This window comes from Nicotiana tabacum, chromosome 19 (genome assembly GCF_000715075.1).
Source record: "Nicotiana tabacum cultivar K326 chromosome 19, ASM71507v2, whole genome shotgun sequence".
NCBI lineage: Eukaryota > Viridiplantae > Streptophyta > Magnoliopsida > Solanales > Solanaceae > Nicotiana > Nicotiana tabacum.
In genome coordinates this window covers 120859496-120887489 of record NC_134098.1, presented here as the reverse complement: position 1 = coordinate 120887489, position 27994 = coordinate 120859496, and the positions used below count along the sequence as shown (strand labels likewise).

The 27994-nt window shown below is 37.0% G+C and overlaps 1 protein-coding gene across 1 annotated transcript; it reads left to right on the top strand.

The window, feature by feature from the left end:
- Positions 1-23207: 23207 nt before the first annotated feature.
- LOC107784181 (nuclear transcription factor Y subunit B-4-like) lies at positions 23208-23588 on the top strand. The gene has a single exon (XM_016605264.2). The coding sequence runs from the start codon at positions 23208-23210 to the stop codon at positions 23586-23588; it is 381 nt and encodes a 126-aa protein (XP_016460750.1).
- Positions 23589-27994: the final 4406 nt, after the last annotated feature.

The window sequence follows — 27994 nt, the reverse complement described above, 5'->3', positions numbered from 1 at the left end:
CTACAAATAGTGCCTCCACATCTTTAGTGCATGAATCACCGCGGCTAATTCTAAATCGTGGGTCGGATAATTCTTCTCGTGCTTCTTTAGTTGTATTTAAACATAAGCAATTACTTTTAATGGTTGTTCTACCACTTGTTGCATGAATACACGGCTTATCTCATTGCCCACAAATACTGAAATTTCCTGTAACTCATATGATCTTAAATATCATCTTTTGATTTTTTTTTTCCATTCATTAGCCACGATAGGTGCCACTTTCTTACGGAGTACATACAATGTTGTTGTGAGACTGTTGTTACACGACCATTTCTTCCTTATGTCACTATGCTTAAGTTTAAGCCTTCTTCCTTATTCCCTCAGCTAGTCTTCTTTGTAGTACTTAAGAAAGACCCTTTGACTCTTGTAAAGTTACGAGCTTGTTATATCGTATACCCGAAAGATTTTTTTTTTGACGTTCTTACTCGCCTATAATTATCCTTAATTACTTACCTCCGTGTCCTTGTACTCGTAAGGTTGATTCTGAACTGAAATTTTTGACTGTCTTCTCAGTGGCACAGTTTTGTTTTTCGTAACACTTATACGGTACCTTTAACAACCCCAACTCCTATCTGAATATTTCTCAAGGATTACGATGTCATCATATTTGCAAGATTGAATTCCCTAAGTTGGGTTTCACTATGTTTATCTTGCACAACCTGCTGATTTATCGGTACCCTCTTGTTTAGCCATGGCTAGGTTCTTCCTGAATCAACTACTAACTACACGTTAGTCCATTCTCATATCTATATTCTGCATAATCTTTCTTGGGTTATATCCTTTGTCTTAACTTACCCCGCACACTGGCTCCTTATGTATCCAGTGTTCATTTGCACTTATTTATCAATAACATCTAGTGATGGAACCCTTTCTGCCTTTTCCCGTCGTCATGCTTACATAATGTTCTGGAGTCGTATCATATCCGTGGGATCTGAATAAATGCAATCTCATTCCTTTTGCCTTTCTAACACATTCTTCTTTTATTATTCCATAGTTACCTTAACCATATAATTCCGACTTAATACCATATCACACTATCTTCCCCCCTTTAGGGGAGTACTAACATTTATTGCTATGAAAATTTACTTATAAATGTTTCACCTCTTCATATTTGGTGTCTTTTCACATCTTTATGGACTCTTACTTGCCTTGCAGTAACCCTTCTGTACTAGGGTTAATTTAATTTTTTACATACAAAGGTGACACCTAGTGTAACTGGCACACTTAGTCCCTTAAGCTTAACTCTGCTCACAGCGCTTGTTTTAGGGAAACGTCTTCCTGAATGACCTTTCAAAGTTATTCTTCTGTTGTCCATTCAATTATCGCCCTGAACACAATCTCTAAAATTCTCACGATGTCGACTATTATCAAATCCTTCGGTCCCGAATTCATGTTCAGTTTATCTTATTCACTAGCCCATACTAATTTCTATTACTCCGGGGGTCTAACTTTTCCTTCTGGTAATCATGTATGAGTCACCAACTCATTTCTCGAAATGGGGACATGACCTTATGGCTTATACTCTTTTATTGTCTCAAGGCATGTAACTTCTTATTTTTTCCTTGACTTGACTATAGAATCTATAGTCCTGTCATATTTTGATTTACCGTTATCATCCCTTTATCACATCTTACTCATAATGCTTCATTTACTTTCTTCTTATTCTCCTGCTAATATTTCTGTCTATCACATTATTATGAAAACTACTTCAAAACATTCTTTCACTTTTATCCCCCCCTTGATTCAACTCACTGGCTCTTCGGGTCGCCTAACACTCTCTCTTTACTAGGGACGGGAGCCATACAAAGGTAAATATTTATCCCTTCTAGGATTCCAATGCCAATCTTCTAATATTTCTGAACATTCTAGTATTCATATCTGATTGTACTATTCTAGAGTGCACCATCCGGGTGTCTCACAAGGACAACCATTACCACGTTTGCAATATCCCTCGGAAATGAGAGCTAATGATAACAATCCATCCATAATTTTGGGTTACTCTAACCCCAGCCGGATGCTGATATCTCATCCTTCTCTTAAATTATATACCACTTTTGTCACGACCCAAACCGATGGGCCACGATAGGCACCCGGTACTTTACTCAACCAAGAAACAACGTAACGTATCTTTCGTATCATACTATCATAGGTAATTGAGCGGGAGAGGCTGTCGTGAGATAAGTAGAATCAAACATGAAATACGAAATTGGGCCTATAAGACCAAAATGATCACTCGTACACTAAACATAGGCCGAAAAGGCCATACAATCTTTTACGTACATGGAATATGTCTACAAGCCTCTAAGAGTAGATAAATACCATAAAGGTCGGGAGAGAGCCCCGCCATATTAAACAATACACGTCTGAATCATACTGACCAAATAAGCAACTCTGGAGCAAATGGATCGCACCAACATCTTCCGCTGAGCTGATAGCCTACTTGGGTAACTCTCAACCTGTCTATCGGAACATGCGGGCATGAAACGTAGTGTCCCCAGGTAAAAGGGATGTCAGTACAAATAAAGTACCGAGTATGTAAGGCATGACAGTAGTATATAAAAGACATGAAAGAAACATGGAGTAAAGAACTCAACCTATAAGTCTGAATAGCTTTGTGAATCATGAAAATTTATAATATCATGCATGTACGTATAAATGCCATACCATAAATAGGTATATGCGTACATAACATCATCAAGCCTCTGAGGGCATCCCATTATATCATCTCAGCCACTGTGGGCAAAATCATCAACGTATACCAGCTGATCAGGTTGTGGTGCGTATATAACGCCGTAACCTTTTCCTATATCCCATATACATATAATATACGCGTATATAACACCTTCTGGTCATGGGTCAATGTACATGTATAAATGCATGAAATGCATAAGAAATACGTTAATAAGATTTCTCGAATATCATAAAATCAATATGCCTTTCGGACAAACTTTATCAAATACGTATTTTTCTGAGACCCATGAATAGAGGATATAATAATAATTCACATGGGGAATCAAGAATATAGACACCCCTAGTACTTCTATGAATAGAGTCATTTATGAAAGTTGCGTATTTTGCTCATTTCGTTTGTATCACTTGGATCATGCCAAAAGAAAGAAGGGATAGCCTTAACATACCTTAACTCCATTGAGTCCTTAATACCTTCCAAGAAATTCTTCAAACAACTCAACTCAATCTACCATAGCATAAGAAGATTTAAAATCAGTGTTGAGTAAAGGCTAAGTCCGCAACTTAAACTAGTAGCTTGTTTACGTAAATTTGGGCAGCATCTCCCCTGTAACTAGGCCCTCCTCCAATACCATATACCAACAACAACAACAACACAACAATAGAAATATGTAAGAATCATTTTCCAACCTTATCTCCATCACAATATACCACAAAACAGCCCACACACCCTAATCACTTCATACATAAAACGACAACCAAAGTAGTGTCAAACAATTTAAACAATGTAACGACAAACTACCAGCCAACCATTCTGTCATTATGTGGTGTTTCTCCACACCATTTGTCCTCAAAAACTCCATTAAATAGTGGAAAAATATACAGCCCAAAGGAAACACGAAACAGCCCACAAAACAGTCCACAAAATAGTCCACTACAAGTCAAATAACTCGAACTCCCAATTTTCGATCACCGTCCCGTGAGTTCAAACTATTAGAAAATGAATTTATCAACATTCCTTGATAGTTAAACACTTAAATACAGAAATTAGGAATTTTATTAACTATTAAATATATTCCAAAACTCAAACTACAAAGAAAAGGAGAGGCGATATAGCGATACTTACGTCGTAGGGATCGTTTTAATGTTATCGCTTCTTGATTCCGTATCCGGGATGATAATATTCTTTGAAACACTATTAGAGAGCTCAAATACAGGTTCTATGGTGTTTTATGATCGGGTTCTATGTGAAAATGATGAGAGAGACGAGTTAAGGCATAGTTATCAACGTTTGAAAAGTCAAAGGTGCTAGCTCGGCACTCTCTCATTCGCAAATCTTCCGACGATTATATCTTTTTATCCGGATGTCGTATAAATGAACGGTTAAGTGCATTGGAAACTAAATTCCAAGACCTTCAATTTGATCTATAATATGTCCAATAAAAACCTCATATAGCACACGAAATATATTTCTCAAAAAGCTCTGTTACAGGGCAAATCCTTAGTCGGTTTTTCCGCAACTTTAATCCGATTTTTTCCAAACTTCATATTTTCTATCCAAACATCATATATAGCCATATTATGACTTTAAAGTTATTTAAATCATGATTAACAAGTCTTCATTACGCCACCTTGGGACGCACATGGTGTAACAATAGGGTCCATTCGGGAGGTGAAATATCCCGAATGGTTAGCCAATGTAGTTGTAATGCCTAAAAAAGGGAACAAACTTAGAATGTGTGTGAACTATAAGGATTTGAACAAAGCATGCCCCAAAGATTCTTTTTCGATGCCCAACATCGATCGCATGATCGATGCCACAGCCGGCTACGAGATCCTCACTTTTTTCGATGCCTATTCCGGGTATAATAAAATCCAGATGAACCCGGAGGACCATGAAAAGACTTCATTTGTCACCAAATATGGAACATATTGTTATAACGTGATGCCCTTCGGGCTAAAATATGCAGGGGCTACTTACCAATGCCTAGTAAATAAAATATTTGAAGAACAAATAGGTAAATCAATGGAAGTTTATATTGATGACATGCTAGTTAAGTCCCTACGCGCAGAGGACCATTTGACCGATTTGCAGGAAACGTTCGAGATTTTGAGAAAATACAACATGAAGCTCAACACCAAAAAATGTGCTTTCGGGGTCGGTTCAAGCAAGTTCCTCGGCTTCATGGTGTCAAATCGGGGAATCGAGATTAACCCCGATAAAATCAAGGCCATCGAAGACATCACCATCGTGGACAACGTGAACACTGTACAAAGGCAAACGGGACGGATTGCAGCCTTAGGCCGATTCATTTCGAGATCATCAGATCGAAGTCACAAATTTTTCTCTCTACTCAAAAAGAAGAACGATTTCGCTTGGACCCCGGAATGCCAACATACATTAGAGGAACTAAAACGATATATGTCAAGCCCACCACTACTTCACACTCGAAAAATAGACAAAAAGCTTTGCTTGTACTTGGTAGTATCGGAAATCGCAGTAAGTGGTGTCCTAGTTCGGGAAGAGCGAGGTACGCAATTTTCCGTTTATTATATAAGTCGGACCTTAGGAGAAGCATAAAATAGATATTCGCACCTAGAAAAATTGGCACTTGCACTGATAAGCGCCTCTAGAAAGTTAAGACCGTACTTTCAATGTCACCCCATATGCATATTAACCACTTACCTGCTTCGTAATATTTTGCACAAGCCCGAACTATCAGGCCGATTGGCCAAATGGGCCGCCGAACTCAGTGGCTACGATATCGAATATCAACCCCGTACGGCCATCAATTCTCACATTTTAGCAGACTTCGTGGCCGATTTCACGCCAACCCTCATACCCGAAGTCGAAAAAGAACTCCTGTTGAAATCGGGTACGTCATCGGGGGTATGGACCTATTTTACGGACGGGGCTTCAAACGTGAAGGGGTACGGGCTAGGCATAGTTTTAAAGCCACCCACGGGTAACACTATTAGGCAAACTATTAAAACTACCAGGTTGACTAATAACGAGGCCGAGTTTGAGGCAATGATTGCAGGTCTCAAGCTAGCTAAAAACTTGGGAGCAGAAGTCATTGAAGCCAAATGTGACTCTTTGTTGGTGGTAAGTCAAGTAAACAAAACCTTCAAAGTTCAAAAAGATAGAATGCATAGGTATTTGGACAAACTACATATCACTTTGCACCATTTTAAATAATGGACTTTATATCATGTTCCACGAGAGCAAAACAGTGAGGCTGACGCACTTGCGAATTTGGGATCATCGGTCGAGGAAGGTGACTTGAGCTCAGGGACTGTTGTTCAACTCTCGAGATCCGTGATCGAAGAAGGTCACGCTAAGACAATACTTAAAGAACGGAAAGCTCCCATCGTACCCTAAAGATTTAAGGGCTCCTACGGACTAAAGCTGCTCGATTCATGTTGGCTTTAGATGGAACGCTATACCGAAGTACATTCGATAGACCATTGGTAGTATGCTTGGGTCCACGAGATACTGATTACATCCTACGTGAGGTGCACGAGGGCACTTGTGGGAATCACTCTGGTGCCGATCCATTAGTCCAAAAAATAATCAGGGCAGGGTATTATTGGATCGATATGGGAAAAGATGCGAAGGAATTTGTTCGAAAATGTGACAAATGTCAAAGATTTGCACCGATGATCCATCAACCCGAAGAGCAAATTCACTCTGTCCTATCCCCATAGCCATTCATGAAATGGGGAATGGATATCGTCGACCCTCTGCCATCGACCCCAGGTAAAGATAAATTCATTTTATTTATGACTGACTATTTCTCTAAATGGGTTGAAGCACAGGCGTTCGAGAAAGTAAGAGAGAGAGAGAGAGGTTATAGACTTTATCTGGGATCATATCGTATGTCGATTCGGGATACCCGCCGAAATAGTATGTGACAATGGGAAACAATTTGTTGGCAGCAAAGTGACGAAATTCTTCGAAGATCACAAAATAAGAAGGATATTATCAACACCGTATCACCCCAGTGGGAACAGACAGGCCGAATCAACGAACAAAACTATCATTCAAAACCTGAAGAAGAGGCTGAGCGACGCTAAAGGAAAATGGAGAGAAATCCTACCCGAAGTCCTTTGGGCATATCGAAAAATGTCAAAATCTAGTACGGAGGCAACCCCGTTCTCCTTAGTATATGGGTCTGAAACCTTGATACCAGTCGAAGTCGGCGAACCCAGTGCCATATTTCGATACACAACAGAAGAATCAAATAACGAGGCTATGAACACTTACCTCGAATTATCGGATGAAAAACAAGAAGTTGCTCTCGTCCAATTGGCTGCCCAAAAGCAACGAATCGAAAGATACTACAATCGAAGAACCAAGCTCCGCCATTTTAAGTCTGGGAACTTAGTGCTAAGAAAAGTCACCCTCAATACTCGAAATCCGAACGAAGGAAAACTAGGACCGAACTGGGAAGGACCATATCAGGTTCTCGAGAACGTCAGAAAGGGATCATTCAAGCTCGGCATTATAAATGGCAAACAACTGTCAAGCAATTGGAATGTGTCGCATCTAAAACGATACTGTTGTTAAGGCACGACCCTCCCATATTCATTTACATTTCAAAACTAACCCCTGCAGAAGTCCGATCAGGAGCTAAGATGGATCCTTCAGTACGAAGCCTTTGATCTGAAAGCACGCGTTGCACTCTTTTTCCCTTAGACCGGTTTTATCCCAAATGGATTTTTCGGCAAGGTTTTTAATGAGGCAACCAATGATCGTGCTGCACTTACAACAGTATCCGAGGCCTCTTTACAATCGACCTCGAATACTGAGGGGGCATTAGCCCTCAAATATATCAAGTTCTGATGCGAGAAAGTTATTTCGCAACAACAGGGTTCCAATAGGAAAAGTTGTAAGAACCAAATGGTCAAAAAGAACCATGCTCATGTAGTTGGCCCAAACCCAGACGCGAAACATGAACACATGTATAATGACTTGCAAAGAAAGTCCTCCTATTTACCGATATCTTATATCCAAGAAAAAATCCTCTATTTGGAGATTCATTACGCAAACAGAATTAAGAAAAAACTCGACCACTAAGCCTACGGGCTGCATTTATTTCGAGTTCTAGCAAGCACTCACTCGACCATTATGCCTATGGGCTACATTACTTTGAGTTCAAATCATTCACTCGACTACCAAACCTACGGGCTACACTTATTTTGAGTTCGAGCAAGCACTCACTCGACCATTACGCCTACGGGCTACATTACTTCGAGTTCGAATCATTCACTCGACTGCTAAGCCTACGGGCTACACTTATTTCGAGTTCGAGCAAGCACTCACTCGACCATTATGCCTACGGGCTACATTACTTCAAGTTCGAATCATTCACTCGACTACCAAGCCTACGGGCTACATTTATTTTGAGTTCGAGCAAGCACTCACTCGACCATTACGCCTACGGGCTACATTACTTCGAGTTCGAATTATTCACTCGACTACTAAGCCTACGGGCTATATTTATTTCGAGTTCGAGCAAGCACTCACTCGACCATTACGCCTACGGGATACATTACTTCGAGTTCGAATCATTCACTTGACTACTAAGCCTACGGGCTACTTTCATTTCGAGTTCGAGCAAACACTCACTCGACCATTACGCCTACGGGCTACATTACTTCGAGTTCGAATCATTCACTCGACTACTAAGCCTACGGGCTACATTACTTCGTCACTCGACGACTAAGCCTATGGGCTACTTTCATTTCGAATTCGAGTAAACACTCACTCGACCATTACGCCTACGGGCTACATTACTTCGAGTTCAAATCATTCACTCGACGACTTTCATTTCAAGTTCGAGCAAACACTCACTCAACTATTATGCCTACGGGCTACATTACTTCGAGTTCGAATCATTCACTCGACAACTAAGACTACGGGCTACCTTTATCTCGAGTTCAAGCAAACACTCACTCGACAATTATGCCTACAGGCTATATTTCTTCGAGCTCAAATCATTGACTCAACTAATAAGCCTAAGGCTACATCACTTCAAGTTTGAATAAGCACCCGCTCGGTTATAGAGGCTACAAAGTCCAAATCATATTAAGTTGTTTAAATCCTTGTGAAGACATTCATAAGGCGTGAATAAAGTCTTCACAAGACCGGAAACAAAATAGAAGCAAGTCGGCAAAATAAAGGGGGATATTTCTATATACAAAATTGTTTACATGATTGATTACAACGTAAAACTTAAGGACTAAGCTTCCTGGTCATCCCCAGGAGCGGTCTCTACTCTATCGGGCTCCCCCCTATTCTCGGATCCGCTCTTACTCCCATCGTCATCATCATTGTCATCATCATCGTCATCGAAAACCAAGGCTTCACCATCGGCTTCGAGTTCTTTGCCCATTTTTATCTCTTCAGCGAGGTCGAAACCACGAGCATGGATCTCCTCGAGGGTTTCCCTCCGAGATCGGAACTTAGCAAGTTCAGCGACCCAATGTGCTCGAGTATCGGTGGTCTCGACTGACTCTCTTGCTTGGACCTGGGCGGCATCAGCATCGGCCCGATATTCATTTACATTTCAAAACTAACCCCTGCAGAAGTCCGATCAGAAGTTAAGATGGATCCTTCAGTATGAAGCCCTAGATCTGAAAGCACGTGTTGCACTCTTTTTCCCTTAGACCGGTTTTATCCTAAATGGATTTTTCGGCAAGGTTTTTAATGAGGCAACCAATGATCGTGCTTCACTTACAACAGTATTCGAGGCCTCTTTACAATCGACCTTGAATACTGAGGGGGGCATTAGCCCTCAAATATGTCAAGTTCTGATGCGAGAAAGTTATTTCACAACAACGGGGTTCCAATAGGAAAAGTTGTAAGAGCCAAATGGTCAAAACGAACCATGCTCATGTAGTTGGCTTGAACCCAGACGCGAAACATGAACACATGTATAATGACTTGCAAAGAAAGTCCTCCTCTTTACCGACATCTTATATCGAAGAAACATTCATCTATTTGGAGATTCATTACGCAAACAGAATTAAGAAAAACCTCGACCACTAAGCCTACGGGATACATTTATTTCGAGTTCGAGCAAGCACTCACTCGACCATTACGCCTACGAGCTATATTACTTTGAGTTCGAATCATTCACTCGACTACCAAGCCCACGGGCTACACTTATTTCGAGTTCGAGCAAGTTCTCACTCGACCATTACGCCTACGGGCTACATTACTTCGAGTTCGAATCATTTACTCGACTACTAAGCCTACAGGCTACATTTATTTCGAGTTCGAGCAAGCACTCACTTGACCATTACGCCTACGGGCTACATTACTTCGAGTTCGAATCATTCACTCGACTACTAAGCCTACGGGCTACACTTATTTTGAGTTCGAGCAAGCACTCACTCGACCATTACACCTACGAGCTACATTACTTTGAGTTCGAATCATTCACTCGACTACCAAGCCTACGGGCTACATTTATTTCGAGTTCGAGCAATTACTCACTCGACCATTATGCCTACGGGCTACATTACTTCGAGTTCGAATCATTCACTCGACTACCAAGCCTACGGGCTATATTTATTTCGAGTTCGAGCAAGCACTCACTCGACCATTACTCCTACGGGCTACATTACTTCGAGTTCGAATTATTCACTCGACGACTAAGCCTACGGGCTACTTTTATTTCGAGTTCGAGCAAACACTCACTCGACCATTACGCCTACGGTCTACATTACTTCGAGTTCGAATCATTCACTTGACGACTATGCCTACGGGTTACATTACTTCGAGTTCGAATCATTCACTCGACGACTAAGACTACGGGCTACTTTTATCTTGAGTTCAAGCAAACACTCACTCGACTATTATGCCTACGGGCTATATTTCTTCGAGCTCGAATCATTTACTCAACTAATAAGCCTAAGGCTACATCACTTCAAGTTTGAATAAGCACCCGCTCGGTTATAGAGGCTACAAAGTCTAAATTTGATTAAGTTTTTTAAATCCTTGTGAAGATATTCATAAGGCGTGAATAAAGTCTTCACAAGACCAGAAACAAAACAGAAGCAAGTCGGCATAATAAAGGGGGATATTTCTATATACAAAATTGTTTACATAATTGATTACAACGTAAAACTTAAGGACTAAGCTTCCTGGTCATCCCCAGGAGCGGTCTCTTCTCTATCGGGCTCCCCCCTCGTTCTCGGATCCACTCTTACTCCCATCATCATCATCATTGTCATCATCATCTTCATTGAAAACCAAGGCTTCACCATCGGCTTCGAATTCTTTGCCCATTTTTATCTCTTCAGCGAGGTCGAAACCACGAGCATGGATCTCCTCGAGGGTTTCCCTCCGATATCGGCACTTAGCAAGTTCAGCGACCCAATGTGCTCGAGTATCAGTGGTCTCGGCTGCCTCTCTTGCTTGGACCTGGGCAACTTCAGCATCAGCCCGATAGATGGACACGAGTGCATCCGCATCGGCCTTTGCCTTTTCGGCATCAGATTCGGCCTTGGCAAGTACGGAGGCCAAGCGAGCCTCGAGCTCCTCTATTCTTCTCGCTTGAACCAGGCCTTTTTCCTTCATTCTTTGAAGTTGGGTTTCGGCTGATGATAACTTGGCTCGAGCAGTTTCTTTCTCTACCGCAAAGTGGTCCATACCTTCTTTTCACTGCAAAGACTCCGCTTTTATCACATCGACCTCCTCACAAAGCTTCCCGATCATCTCAATTTTTTGTTGCAATTGTGAGACCAAAAAATTAGCCATCGTTCCGGTATCAAGCCCATAGGCTTTTAAACGTATCATTAACTTCTCAAACAGATTGGTCTGATCTCGGTAAGCCTTGGCCGGCTTAGCTCGGAGGTCTTTTATTTCCTCTTCCCTTTGCCCTAAGAGATGTTTTAGGGAGTTCCTATCCTCTGTAACCCGTTGAAGGTTAGCCTCGTATCGACGCAACTCATTTTGGGACCGAGAACATGCTTCTCGATGAACTGTCGCTGCCTACAAAGAAACAAGAAACAAAGTTAGAAACGAAAACTAAACATGAAGGTATTACCAAGAAAATAATTTGAAGTCTTACATGATTCAAAGCCTGCTGCACCCCGTGAAAAAGATCCAATTCATCACTAGTACCAGCAACGTCCTCAATAGCGGTAAATAGGTCGCAAAAAGGGTCCTCCCCATCATGAGGCCTGTTTAGATCGAGGGCCCCCAAAGCTTGGGCTTCCCGAATCACCCCTGCGGAAAAAGCGGGGAAGGTGGGCGAGTCTTCGATTGTTGCTGCCCCAAATGAATCACTTGGAGCATTCTCTTCGGTTCGAAGGGATTCAAGAGGGGCCTCTTCAGACATATCCCCCATCAGTTGGCTCCGATGGGATGCGTCTTCGATCTCCGACAACTCAGGGACTCCGCCCGAATCTTTCTCCGGTATACCCATAGCTCGAGGCGGAGCCTTACAAAGCATCATCGATCCAGCTGTCGATGGGGCATCGGTTGTTCTCTTTGTTCAGGCCGCCAGCGTGGACCCATCATTTTCTTCTTCTTCTTCTTCTTCTTCATCTTCATCCCTTAGACGCAGAACTGATTCTACGGTCAAAGGAATGGCATTCTTGTTCGGCTTACGAGCCGTCATCTTTTTCGGTTTTGGGTCTTCAGGAACAGAGGCTCTTTTCCTTTTACTTTCCTTAACCGGCTTTGGGACAGAGGCCAAAGTTTCTTCCTCGATGGACAAGGGCCTCAAAATCGTATCTTTGCCCAAACCTGCATATGGAAAACTTTATTAAAATATTTGAAAGGCATCTCGTTTGAATTATCGAAGACTATGAGAAAGGGGCTTACCGTGATTTTTGGCCTCCCACCGACCCCTTGACAAGTCACGCCATGAGCGCTCGGCGTATGTGGAGGTCGAAACAAGAGCTCGTACCCAGTTCTTAAGATCGGGAACTACTCTGGGCATCCAGGGAACTGCTGCATCACAAAAAGAAGAGTATCGATGAGAAAAGAAATGAAAGAACAAAATAAAAGGAAGTAACAACAGGATCACACTTACGTTTCATATTCTACGCCTCGGGAAAAGGGCATCTTTTTGGTCGGAATCAGGTCTGAAGTCCTCACTCGAATGAACCTGCCCATCCAGCCCCGATTCCTGTCCTCGTCAACGCTCGAGAACAGAGCCTTGGTAGCCCGATGATGAAGTTTTATTAACCCTCCTCGAAAAAAGTCAAGGACGGTACAATCGGATAAGATGGTCGAGGGTGAACGGCATCCCCTCGATTTTGTTAACAAAGTATCAGATCAAGATAACGATTCGCCAAAAAAGGATGGACTTGGCCTAGGGTTATGTGGTATTGAGGCAGAAATCAATAATAACGGAATCGAGGGGACCTAACGTGAAAAGGTAAGTATACACATTCAAAAACCCTTTCACGTAAGTGGTGATATCTTTGCCAGAAGTAGGAATTATTATTTCTTTCTTATCCCAATTGCAATCTTTCTTTAGCTGTTTGAGGTGCTTCTTGGTTATCGAACACATGTCCCTCGATACTGGCTCGCATCGGCTAGGGACCGATGAGACTTTATCGACCTTAAAAATTAGAAGTAAGAACACATGCCCCGGGAACGCACTCCTCAGGCCGTGGTTCTGCCGGTGTCTCATCGGCGGCACACTGTGAAGATGAAGCCTTCTCTTTCTGAGGAATGGTTTGTGACATTTTTGCCATTTTCGAATTCAAAGGTGAGGAGTAGAAGAAAGTGACAAAGATTTAGTAAAATTGAAGGGGGGTTTTTTTTTTGCAAAGAGAGATCACAGATTTGCGGGTAAGCCAGAGAATACGAAAAGGGACTTGAGAAATTTGGAAGATTGGAGAGGTAAAAGTGATAAATGATAAAAGAAAGGGTTATTTATAGGTTTAAGAAATGGCGGTTCAGTATCAGCGGTGGCCGACCACCGCCTGACATGCATTAAATGCCTTGAAAGACTAAATCGACGGGACAGATATCACGTGCGTCATGATCGAGCCCGATGAAGATGCCAACTTATAATCCGATCGAGCCGTTGAAAAATCATATCGTTTCTCATCACATTCTTCCTGAGAAACGAGGGGACTATATGTATACGGTCAAAATAAATTTCGGCCTTCGAACGTCTGATCGAGTTCGAAAGATAATCGATCGAAGTGAGACCTCGAGATGGGTTCCGAAGATGGTACAAACAAGCTTTGAATCCGAGGGGCTGATCAATGTCGAGTTCGATATCATTGTCAAGCTCGGATCCAAATCGAACTATGATGCAAAGTAAAGCTACCAAGCTTATGATCTAGAGACCAACCAACATTGACCCCGAATCAATTCGAGAGCTCGAGTTAGAATCGAGCTCGAGCCAAGATCGAGAGCTCGAGTCAAAATCGAGCTCAATCCAAGATCGAGAGCTCAAGTCAATATCGAGCTTGCACACAAAAGCCGTTGCAATCCCACTAGAGAGAATCTTGGCAGAAATTGTGGAAAAGCTGATTTAGCGTGGGGCTCCCACTGAGTATTTTTAATTATGTTTAGAGCAAGATCCCTCTACTATAAAGGGCATGATTATTATTTCTGTAAAGGCAAATTTTTATGCTTATATTGTAATCCAAATACCATATTCTCCCATAGTGAAGAGTTGTTCTTTCAAGCGTCATAAACCGATTTCACTTGCTTAGTCCTAAAAATCGCTTTCTTTACAACTTTGTTTATTTTGCACTCTTTGCGGTTCATATTTGATATTTTCTTTTATCCTTACGATTTGTATTGAGCTATATAACATATCCTTGGAACTACGAATAAATTTAACTCCATCCGTTTTTTGGGTAAACAAGGTGCAACTCTTCTGGGCATAAAATGGCTATTACGTAAATGGCTATGTACACAAAATGAAACCGGAAACTCTATACAAAATCCGAAGCCGAGCGACAACGGCGCAAGACTTGCCTTCTTCTCGACTCTTTAGAGTTAGAAGAAGTGTTATTATATATATGTACTCATCAAATAAGTTTTTTTCCTCCAATATGGGACAATGTTACTTTGTAAAGAAGGAAAAATCAAAAAAAAAAAAGAAATCTCAATTTCTTATTCACCTCAATTTTAACTAAAAACCCAACACTGGTCCCCTTTCTCGTTTCTTTTTTTGTTGTTTTTTCAATAGTAAGATACTCCAAAGGTTCCCAAAGACGTGGTGCTTAGGGCTCTTGAGAGTCTCTCTTTATGGGGTTTCCCATAAAAATGACTTTGAAAACCTATAAAATTGATAGCACTAGATGTGTCAATGAGAGAAGCTTGTTGCTTCTTAATAATAATTACCATATTCTCAAACGATATAATTAACCAAGTGTTTGGATTGACTTATTTTAAGTATTTATCTAGTTTTTGTAGTGTTTGACAATGATAAAAAATACTTTAAAAAACTTAATTTTAGGCATGAAAAATACAAAAAATAGGCCAAGAGCCAAAAATTGAATATTGTTATAAAATAAAAGCAACTTAGTAAAACATGAACAAGATATGTTGTTATGAAATAAAAGCAATTTAGTAAAACATGAACAAGAAATGGAGATAGAGAGAAGGAAGAGATTTTCTTCTTCAATTGTGTGTATTTTCCTATCTATTACAAGGCCTTTATATAGGCATGAAAAGTGAAGAAAAATATGTCATTGAATATGTCATTAAGCATAAAAATATGTCATTGAATATGTCATTAAGCATTTGAGAAGATCATGGAGGAAGAGTAGACATCCACCATAATTTGATTTTTCTTATAACACTCCCCCTTGGATGTCCATAGATAATGTACCTCGTTAAAACCTTATTAGAAAAAAAAATCCTATGGGAAAAAAAAATCCTAGTGAGGGAAAAAGAGTACACATATTTAGAAATATGCCTTTTGGTTGCCTCGTTAAAAACCTTGCAAGGAAAACCCAGTGGGACAAAACCTTGTAAGGAAAAAGAGTACAACGCGTATTAACTCCCCCTGATGAGAGCATCAATTCACATCCTTGAGCCTTCGCATCCCAATCTTGTACACTAGTTTCTTGAAGATTGACGCCGATAGAGATTTGGTGAACAAATCAGCCATATTATCACTTGAACGGATCTGTTGTACATTGATATCACCATTCTTTTGAAGATCATGTGTAAAAAATAACTTTGGTGAAATGTGCTTTGTCCTATCCCATTTTATGAATCCTCCCTTCAACTGGGATATGCATGCTGCATTGTCTTCATACAAAATTGTGAGTGGTTTGTCACACTTCAAACCATATTTGTCTCGAATAAGGTGTATTATAAACCTCAACTATACACATTCTCGACTTGCTTCATGAATATCAATTATCTCAGCATAATTAGATGAAGTAGTCACGATTGATTGCTTAGTCGATCTCCAAGATATGGCAGTGCCTCCATATGTAAACATATAGCCTGTTTGAGATCGAATCTTTTTTGGGTCATATAAATACCCAGCATCGGCATAACCAACAAGATCGGGACTGCAATTATTTTTATAAAATAATCCCATACCGGTAGTCCCTTTTAGATACCGCAATATGTGTTTGATTCCATTCCAATGTCTCCTTGTAGGAGTAGAGTTATATCTTGTTAAGACATTAACTGAAAAAGTTATGCCAGACCTTGTAATGTTAGAAAGATACATTAGTGCATTAATTGCACTAAGATATGGTACGTCGGGATCAAGAAGCTCTTCATTATTTTTATGAGGTCGGAATGGATGTGCTTTATCCATATAAAATCGCTTTAAAATCCTTGAGCCTTCGCATCCCAATCGCTTTCCACTAGTTTCCAAGATCTTTCATTACAAATTCTTTCTTTAGATAGTCTACTACTTTAGGAAGCTCTACTACTTTAGGAAGCTCCCTAGGAGTTCCAATGATATTTAAATCATCAACATACACGGTGATTATAACAAATTTAGATCCAGATCTTTTTATAAAGACACAAGGACAAATTGAATCATTCTTGTACCCTTCTTTCAACAGGTACTCACTCAGGCGATTATACCACATGTGCCCTAATTGTTTCAATCCGTATAAGGATTTTTGAAGCTTTATTTAATAAATTACTTGGAAACCTTAATATGCTTCAGAACAATTTAAATCCTTCAATGATTTCCATTATACGCATATCACGTTTTTCTTGTATTGCCAGATTAAAACCTGAAATGGCGACATCCACCACAGGAGAACATGTCTCTATATAATCAATGCCAGGATATTTGCAATTCTTCTTGTGACACAAGTCGTCTTTATGTCTATCGACTTGATCTTCTTCTTTTTTTCGCACAAGAACACATTTATACCTCAACTGACTTTATACTTTCAGGTGTTGGGACTATCCGTCCAACTTCATATTTTTCATATGAAATCAATTTTCATTACATATTTTTCATTTGGCCAATCATTTATCTGTCCAAATTTCATGACAGATTTGAGCTCAAGATCCTCGTTAATATTAATAATATTAAGTGCTATATTATATTAACAATATCGTCGACGATCATTTTATATCGGTTCTACTATTATTCAATAAAGACATAACTTATTAAGATCTCTTTATCTTATTATTTTCAGGTACCTGAGCCTCTCCCATGAGGTCTTATGAAGTGTTATGTCGTGGTGCTCTTCTAGAGCACTTGCCTCCTTATTATGACCATCTTGAACATTTGCTCCTCTCCTTTTTCAAGGAGTTTTATCTTTGGAACCGATTAGTCTATTATGCTTTATGCATGCCATGGACTCTATTCATTATGGACTTTATTTTATTTGGAGCATTAGCAGCTGAATATGACATTTAACTTTGGGTCAGCAAATACGCCCGGCAATATTTTGCAAATGAATTATCACTTGAACTTCAAGTTCACATTTTCTCGTACGAGGATCTCGATGTACTCATAATAATTCATTACATGTATTACTTTTTCAGCTGCCGATTTTCTCCCCCTATTGTTGGGATCACCAACACATATCCCTAGCCTTATTTGGGGATCCATCTTTGTGCATTGTGGTGGAACAATTAAATCATATAGCACATTCATATTTCTAGATGGAAATTATTTGGTTCCTGACCCTGAACCGATTGTGATAGGGAAAACTTATCATAACTTGGCTAGATGCTTACAAGTGTTGTTGTATATTAAATAATACATCAAATACCAAATTTTATTTTGGCAATTTTGTTCTCATAACCAATGGTTTAGATATAATTGAAGGCATACAATTTCTACTAAACCAACTTGGATTTAAACCAGTATTATCAAGATAAATCATTATAATTTATATTCTGGAACTTTGCTCTAATAATTTGAGCAATCAATCTTGCAAAAGTCAAACTACAAGTTGATAACAAATGCACATGTGACCATAAAATAGATGCATCTATTAAAATCATATAATAGTAAACGGTCCACATAGAAGGTGACTGGGCCCATATATTTATCACCTTTTATTCGTTCCAGAAATCAAGGGATTCAATCCCTAACCTTAACTAGTATATCATGAGAATAAGCAGCACAAGAGAATTCTTGAAGAATCTTATATTTCTTCAATATATGCCAATGTAATTCTCAATTAATTTTTTCGCATCATAATTTAACCGAGATGGTCAACCGGTCATGCCAACTAATATTTATTTCAGTAAACTTCTAGTTTACTTGTGGCTTGTGATTGCATCATCATGCTTATACTTGTGTAGTACAAATAAAAGAAAAGTCAGGTAACCTTTCATATTTACCCGGTATGATTATAGTAATATAAAGATATTCAATCTTCTTTTCATTTATAGTCTCAATATGCCAATCACTTTGGCTAATATATTTGTAAATCAAAATATTTCTTTTGAGACTTACTACAATATTAATGTTATGAACAATTTCATTCATCCGGGTAGTAACAAATTAGTTCTTTCAGAACTCTTAACTGTTTTTGTACTACAAGATATTTTGTTACACCATCCATATAATGAATGTCTCATTCACAAAGAGAATCATATTATAATAAATGTAATGTTCAAAATCATCACAAGCAAAATAATTTCTTGCTTTAATTTTGCTTTTAATAACTTTCATAAGGCATGACAAAATATATTTTGGCGTATCATATGCATGCGACCAATGATATATTCATGTAACTACACAATAATATTCATTATCTTTCTTTGTCTCAAACCTCCCTTAGAGGTGAGTTGTAGTATTTATTCAACTATGCACAAGTACATTATTATGCATAATCTTTATCATATATATATTTTCACATTCACTTTCAGGAATGAGTATGCAATCTCAATGTTTATCACAAGTCACATTCTCTTCAAAGAATTTCTCCCTTTTTATAATTACCATAGTGATAACTATTATTATTTTGGCCTTTCGCACGCCCACATTCATTGGTCAACCACTTGTCTTCATTTAGACTTATCATGCACTGCTATCACATTCACTTCAAGAATGGAGCAAATCAAGTGGGACAAGCTTCATGCTTTTTCATAAAAATTACATTATTTTTTCTTTAGTTATTATTATTATTATTATCAATATGGTGCATTAGGACTCAAACCCAATGCCTTATCCATATAAAGGCATGTTAGGCCATAATACGTTAGAACTTGAATCCAACGTCTTTTCATCAACATAGTGCGTTGGGACTTGAACCCATTGTCTTGACCTCAATCTTTGGCATAAAGGGCCAAAATTCACTAGGACTCGCACTCGAGCCTTTAAAATATTATTACTTCATAATTATAGGCATAAGTAAATTAACTTTCAAGAAGACATATATAACTATTTCAATCTTGAAACAGTTCCTCTGCAACAAAAATACTAGTTAGGATATATGCCATTTTTTTTTTTCAAATAATACAATCACTTTTATATTTTAATAAATTAATTAGGAAAAAGGTGCAGATAACCTATAACCACTTATATTTCAAAGACTATAAGAACTTCACCAAAAAAATCTAATACGGAGGAATGAGCCTTATGTTTCCAGCAAAAATATTTAAGGCTTAATGCATAACTGTGACTATTATAAATTATAACTATAATAAGTTTATATTGATTATATATTCGAATGCCAAATTTGCAAGGTACTGTAAAATCACCTACATATTTGATAATTTTGCTTTCAATGAAATACATCATGTGATGGTAAAAATATTATTACTAAATTATCTTAATAATTATCTATCATAGTATGTAAAAGATCAGAACATATATATACGTTAGAATATTATTTTTGTCCTATAAGAGATGTAGCAAATAAAGACATACCTTTTCAGTTCTTTATTTCACTGGATACAATTGAAAAAAATATTTTTACTAAACACTGCACATAAAGTTAATGCAAAGATATGAAAATATGAATGGGTTTAGATGGATGTAAAACTTATCTTTGTATTATCATCCAAGACATTTTTCAAAGTACTTGATCTCATTGCCTGCTTATAATTTACATAGTCTTGACATAGAAGATCATGAAATGAGCAATTCGTGCTGATAACGTGTTATAAAATAAAAGCAACTTAGTAAAACATAAACAAGACATGTTGTTATGAAATAAAAGCAATTTAGTAAAACATGAACAAGAAATGGAGATAGAGAGAAGGAAGAGATTTTCTTCTTCAATTGTGTGTATTTTTTTATCTATTACAAGGCCTTTATATAGGCATGAAAAGTGAAGAAAAATATGTCATTGAATATGTAATTAAGCATAGAAATATGTCATTGAATAAGTCATTAAGCATTTGAGAAGATCATGAAGGAAGAGTAGACATCCACCATAATTTGATTTTTCTTATAACAAATATTATCAACTCATGAGTTTTGACTTTTAGATTATAAGCTACTTTTTAAAAGCTAATCCAAACAATAAATTAAGCTAACTTGCAAAAGCAAGTTTGTCAGACCAATAAGAATGTTCTGCACAACTACAATCTTAAGTTAAGTTGACAGTATAAAGAATGTTTACAGCAATATTTCAGTTTGACCGGCTATTTATTGTTCACGTATCAGGCTTGCTATGGCTTATTATTGTAATTAAACTTAACCTGATGGAATATGAAAGTTTTATATACCCTATCAAATTTAAATTCAAAAATATATAGCAAGAAATAAACAAATAGAAATGGTTATGAAATCCTGATCTTAATATGAAGTTTCCATGAAAATATCTTGTGTCATATAAAACAAGCGAAGGGATAAAATTTGAAGAATTAACTCAAATAGCCACATAAAATTCTAAAGATTCATGATGCTTAAGGAATGTTGAATTTAATGACTTGTAGCTTCTATGAAGATATCATTTCGACATCGATCTTAATTACTCCTTAAGATTGTCTTTCTTAAAAACAAGAAATTAAACACAGTTTGGACGTCCCTGCCGAACTCTTTTTTGATTCGCTTGACTAATATTAGGGGTTAAATTTATTACATTAATGTACTAGTGCTAAAGTTTTCGCCTTTCTTACTTATCCACTACGAATACATGGAATTGGCAGGAACTGTAACGGAAAAAGTTAAAGAGATAGGGGTCAGAGGACAAGTCTAACAAAGAGATGATAATTGGGAGAGACACCAAACAATAATATCTAATCTAAAATGGAGGACCTCCTATCACTAATTGTGATATTGTAATCTAACCAATTTATCCGACGGTCAACTAAATGAATCACTTTTATTTGCGATAATTACTTCATGATTTAATCTATAGAGATGGTAAATCTTTAATCTGCAAATTCTGTGATTAATGATCAATGTTACCTCTCAATCATATCACTTGAATGCGGAATAAATATTTATTATCATTCTAAAATGTACACTAATACCACGAAAATAAATACTTATTGGGGAATTTATGCTTATAAATTAGCATCTCTACCCTTAATTAACTTTAGTGGCCAATAGAGCAAGATTCCACAATATAATTAGGCATCCTTAACTGTAAAGTTATTCTTTTCGAAACAAAAATATTCATATTCCACCTTCTACTAGTATCCTTCAATAATTTCACGACCACAATATAGTTAGGCCTAATCGTCTAACAGTGGCTAAATTAAGCTATAGAATTGGTGATCCTCACCAAAGTTAATTTGTTAAACAAAATCATTAGCATTATTAGAGAAAGAGTAACAAGATCGATCAAGTCAATGCCGTTAAGGTAAATCTTAATTATAAGAGGGTAGTAGTAAAATTTAAAAAGCAGAATGTGAAGTAAACTTCATGTGAGGTGCTAGGGCTTAATAAAAATGCTTGAAAGCTTAAAAGATTCAAATGCAATAAAGCTAAAGGGGTGTGCCGCCATATAAGTGACAAAACTCGACAAAAACCTAAATCTTATGAAGTAATCAAACACTAGGGTTTCGTATAGGTGATCACTCCCTCTTTTTATGCTCTTTAATTGGATTAATTAATATAGTACATGCAAACGTGCATAAATGTCGTCCATTCATTTCAATCTGTACTGTTAATAGTTTAAATGATCAGTTCAACGAATAATTTAGGATTATTTAGTTAACAGTACACATATGTGGAGGGGGGTTTGGGGGCGGGGACCATTTCTACCCTAATAGACTTAAGCTTTACAGGTTTCAACTTTTAAAAAGTGGGTTTTGCCCCAATACAGATTGTTATGCGAATTAGTGGATTCGATTATATTGTCACTTAATATTTTAAAATCCCTAATCTTGGCACAAGTTTGACTAAGGAGTCAAGATCTGAATTTAATTTGTTTGGTTAAATACTCATGGCATAATCAAAATCTAGATAAATCTAACCTATGAGAAATAAAATGATTAAATCGTAAGCAGTTCTCTCATTTCAATCTGGAGCATTTGTAACAAAAAGAGGACGATATAAACATATTGTTTCAACTCTAAAGTTTGTTCTTAGTATGACCATGTCAATTTTGATTGATTCTTAACCCACATAACAAATTGAATATATATATATATATATATATATATATATATATATATATATATATATACTAACCATTCATTCTGAATAATCACTTGGTAGTTGCTAAGGTTAGACCAACATGTGTGTTTCTACCCATGTATGTCACGCTTCTCCATGCACATGCATGCTAACATGTATATACAAACATACATACAATACTATGGGCGAAATCAACCTTATGAGGTACGATCTGGTGTCTTTTCTTCTTCCAACTCAAACTATATATATAGCTGAAAATCTACGATACACATATACAAAAAAAAGAACACACGCTCTAAATTGACACCCTTTGTCATATAAAAGTTTCTGTATAGTGATTTTTTACCCCCACTAACTTAAATCTAGATCCGCCTATATACACTACAACATGTAAACAGTTTATAGAAGCTGCTGGCCGGTAGTCGGAGAAAATAGAAACGTGTCTGCATTTAAGAAAGATCAACAATACCCATAACTATTTTCACCATTTGATATATCACGATTAAGATGGACATGGATGAACATGTGAAATTGGTTCCGATAGCCAATGTAGGAAGGATAATGAAACAAATCCTGCCACCAACTGCCAAAATCTCCAAAGAAGCTAAAGAGACAATTCAAGAATGTGCATCAGAGTTTATAAGTTTTGTTACTGGAGAAGCATCTGACAAGTGTCACAAGGAGAATCGAAGGACGGTTAATGGAGATGACGTCTGTTGGGCTTTCAGTTCATTAGGTTTTGACAACTATGCCGAGGCCATGTTGAGGTACTTGTATAAATTAAGGGAGTTTGAAAGACAAAGGGCAAATCAGACCAAAGGTTCAAATGATGAAGATACAGATGAAGCTGCAAGTGAATCTGAGAATCAAGAAATTACCACTACTTAAAGTATAATGGAAAGCTCTAACTGAAGGGGATGATTTTGATCAGTCTTGTAGTTTCAACTGTGAAAGATTCGGACCATTTTTTTTTTGGTTCATGCTAATCTTCTCTGTGTCGTTCCAAATCTATTAAAGAATTGACTATTCCGGCTAGAGACAATCTTCAAATTATAATCATTAATGTTCACAGGTGTTTCTAACTTCTTTTTCGATCTTTCTTTATGTTTTCCTTACTTCAGTTGCAGGTTCATGTATGGATCTAGGTTTGGAATTTTTGAAAAAGAAATATATATGTTTATCCTTTAGTTCCAATTTTCAACAAGCAGTTTGAGTATATCAGGAAAATCGGAGCGTACTGTGTATTAATCAATGATCCAGCATGCTGTCATATTTTTACCGCTTTCCATTTTTCCCTCTCTTTTTTTGCTCTATTCAACAATTCCTGATTTCTGAGAAATAATATTAATTCCTATAATTAGCTGCTTGATCAGATGCCTAAAGCTATCATGTTATATATCTTCCAGAATTAAGTACTTATTAGTTTAACTTGCTGACAATAAAAGCAAGCTAATATCAATATGATCATGATCAAAATCAATCCGATGAATTAAGCCTAGATGAAATTAAACTTTTTCTGTTAATAGCCGGTCAAATAATAACTACACGGATCACCATGTAAATTCTCCATTTCTAACCTGATAGTGAAGGTTTTTTCATGTAATTTGAATACTTGACCATAGTTATTTAAGGCATACATTTTCCTTCCATACGATAAAATTTGTACTGATGCCTAAAAGCCTCCAGCTAGCACGAATTCATTCAAAATTAGCATTATATTATTTTCCTCTGCAGCTTTCAAAGGCTAGTTGAATTTAAAATACCAAATGACCATATATATATATATATATATATATATAATATAATGTACAACAAAAGAAGATTCATGAGAAGAAACCACTATATATAGTTATCTGTCATTAGAGATTCTAAAGCCTTTATTATGTCAAACGAGGCATGCTATATAACTCACTCAGTAAACTGGATTCGGGTATATGACCATGGACCTTCCTAATCTCTATTTAGGGTTTCTGAAAAATTTTCAAAATGTGATTTTCTGGATATCATTATTCATAATTCCTGAACCAGGCACTAGCCATTTTTACAGTAAATAATGAACGTCAAAGTACAGCACATGCTAATATTTTAGTAGTCTGATCTCTATATTATCGACAACTTGAATTTCACCATTATTTTTGGAGTACTTAAGGTTTAAGCTAGCAGAGGTGAACCTAGGGTTTCTGTAAAGTGATTAGGGGACCACTCCTCCAATATCTTCCCGGAAGAGGGATCCTAGCTAGTGGGGAGCGAAAACCACTGTTCCTCGATCGATCCATCCTCTTTTACTCGCTTCACTAAAAAGCTCTAATAATATTATTATTCAATTAATATAAGCTTGCTTTAGTAAGAAAGAATTAGAAGGCAAACCCTAGCTAGTTGTGATTCTTGAAAGAAGCAAATTGTAAAATGACATCATGCGTGACGTGTAACCAGTAGCAAAGTAGCTACAGTAAGAGATATACACAGAGATCAAAAGCTGGCCTTAAGAGATAAATTAAAAGCAAGCTGAAATCCTGATATATATATATTTTGGACAAACAAATATGCAAGTGAAAAAGAGTTTGAATCGTTAATTATACCCATTAGTAAATCATGTTTTTTTGGCGTAAAACTTGCGTTGCCAACTGATTCCATGTTTACTATTTTAGCAATACAATTAAGTAATTAAGATCGTGTGTTCTCCCGCTAACAGTTTAAACTTTTAAATAAAGTCGTCATCCTGTTCAGTACACTCGCAGCATGTAATGATGGAAGAAAGGTGCTTTAATTTGGCAGTAGTGAATATATGAGGAGAAGGTATGCGCTTTGACAGTAACAGATTCACATTGAACAAGAATAGGTACATCTGGTCTGGTTTCTGCCCTATTACGCATAAAAAGAAGCTGAGCTCCCTATATTAAGCCTTAATTGCCCTGTGGAACACCAATCAACACATGGATATGTGTTCCTAGCTATGTGTTCATAGTCCACTCTAAAGAGTATCTCTGAATTTAATTGAACCCATTATAATTGTGTATTATGGGTACATATCAAATTAATAAATTAAAATTATAGTATATACATATACTCCGTTAATAATTTAGGATCATACTCATTCTAAACTTAGTGAGTGTACACACACGTTTGACAAAAGTTGCAAACATATATGGGCATGTGTCCTGGCTAGCTAGCTCCTGTACTGCAGAAGGAGACTGAAGAGCTCTCTTCAGACCTATAAGTTTTCAGTGGTTATATCTTCCTAATTAGAGAAGCGATGGAAGCGCATATCTCATGTAATATAGTAGAAAGAAGATTTTTTTTTTTAAATTACACCCCCCAACAGCTTGGGATGTTACTTCCATTCCACCAAAAAAGCATCCTTTACATCGATGAGACCATGAGTCTACACCATCAGACTGAGGTACAAGTCACCTTCAGTCCTAAATCCCTGCCAATAAACAAAAGAAGAATTAATCCAAATAATCGTCTACCTAACCACTTAAACTAACAATAGCTAGTGGAGATATAATATATGCATAATTTATGTGTTATATGTGTATAATTATGTATAATTACTGTATAAACTATGTATATGACTAAAAAAAGTAAACAATGAATATTGACGGCCATGTGTGTAAACTTCTCTAATTAGCTTACATAGAAGTTAGCCTTATCGTACCTAATCCTAATAGAAGGAAGTTAATGTCTGTCAAGGTGGTAATAGCCAATAGCCACCCTGGGCATTTGACACCAATCAAAAAACATTTGTGGTTAGTTCCACCAAATTCATGGCATTTTTGGCCAACGTATCCGCAAGACCGCAACAAAATAGAAGAAGATTAATGGACAGTTTAAACCCTTTTCCGCTTTCCTTTTTTTAGTTTCATTTAAATGTTAAAAACACTTTAGAATGATATGAAAATACCAGCATAAGCTATGAAAACTTACCATAAATGGAACTCCCAAGAAAATAACCACTGCTATACATAGGAGTTTTGTCTTCCCCCATAGAAAAATAAAAACATATACTTTAATTCCATTTGAACATGTTATGCTTGCCTAACTTCTTTCATTCTCTTATGCTAGAGATCATAATAAGTGCCACAAGAGTCTAACGGGTCGTTCTTTTTCTTTATTTAAAGATGAAGATGACTTAATCTAAAAATATATCTGTATGTGCGTGTGCGTGCGTATATAAACTTAAATACCAGTACTTAGTAGATAATTAAGACTGTTATTTTTAAATATTTGAATGTGTATAATTTTATTGATTAATAAATATAAATTCAGATAAAACTACAAATTAATATTACATCAAAAAAATACTAGTGAAATTTTAATTTAAACAAAACCTTTTGTTATTACTAATATTAAGGTACACGCGATGCGTGTGTACCCTGTCTCAATGAGTATAAAATTATATATATTAAATTAAAAATTGTATTTCTATTATAAAATAAAAGTTAAAGAAAAAAGTGTAGTTCCTGACAATCACGATTGTTGATCCTATTAACTTCAATCAAGGAAGAAACTATATATCATAGAAGTCCTGAATCATCTCAATTAATATATTCAACTTAAAATTTAGTCTAATTTTATAATATTATTACTTCAATTTCAAAAATTAGCACGCAAGGATATAGGAGTGGAATGACATTGTACTACCATCAGACTACTCCCAAGAGCATAGATTATGTATTTCCTTTTCGTATGTCAGTAATGTTTTCTCTTGAATAGTTTGATGATAATAGTCCAACACTATAATGCAATCTATTGAGAAAAGGAAAAACTATATATAGAACTAACAATAAAACATATTGTACATGTAAGAAGTAAGGTTAATCAAACAAAAAAAATACCTTGATATATAGTCTAAACATCTTAATATACTCAATCATCTCTAAGCATTCCGGTACTTAAGGCGTCAATATAAAAGCCACGGGTTGAAGAAGTAGTACTCTTGTTACAAAGATTTTTCAGCTTAGAAAATAACTCGGAGAACTTGATCGTGCACTCCTTTTGATTGTCGTATGTAGTATGTAGTTGAGTCTTTCTGTCATTAGCTCTTTAGACGCCACGTTAAGCCGTTAACTCAATAGATATTGTAAATTAAAATAAAATTATCTAACCAAAAGCGAAAACAATCATCCCCGCTGAAATCAGTTTGTTCAACTTGGAACCTATAAATTTTGAAGCGGAAGAAAGAAAATTACCATAAAGAGTGAAAAAGAGTCATTTAATCGAACCTTTCGCAGTAGTTTCTAGCAAGTAATTCTGATGAAGAATTGACTAATTGAGCTATGAGTCTCTTTGAT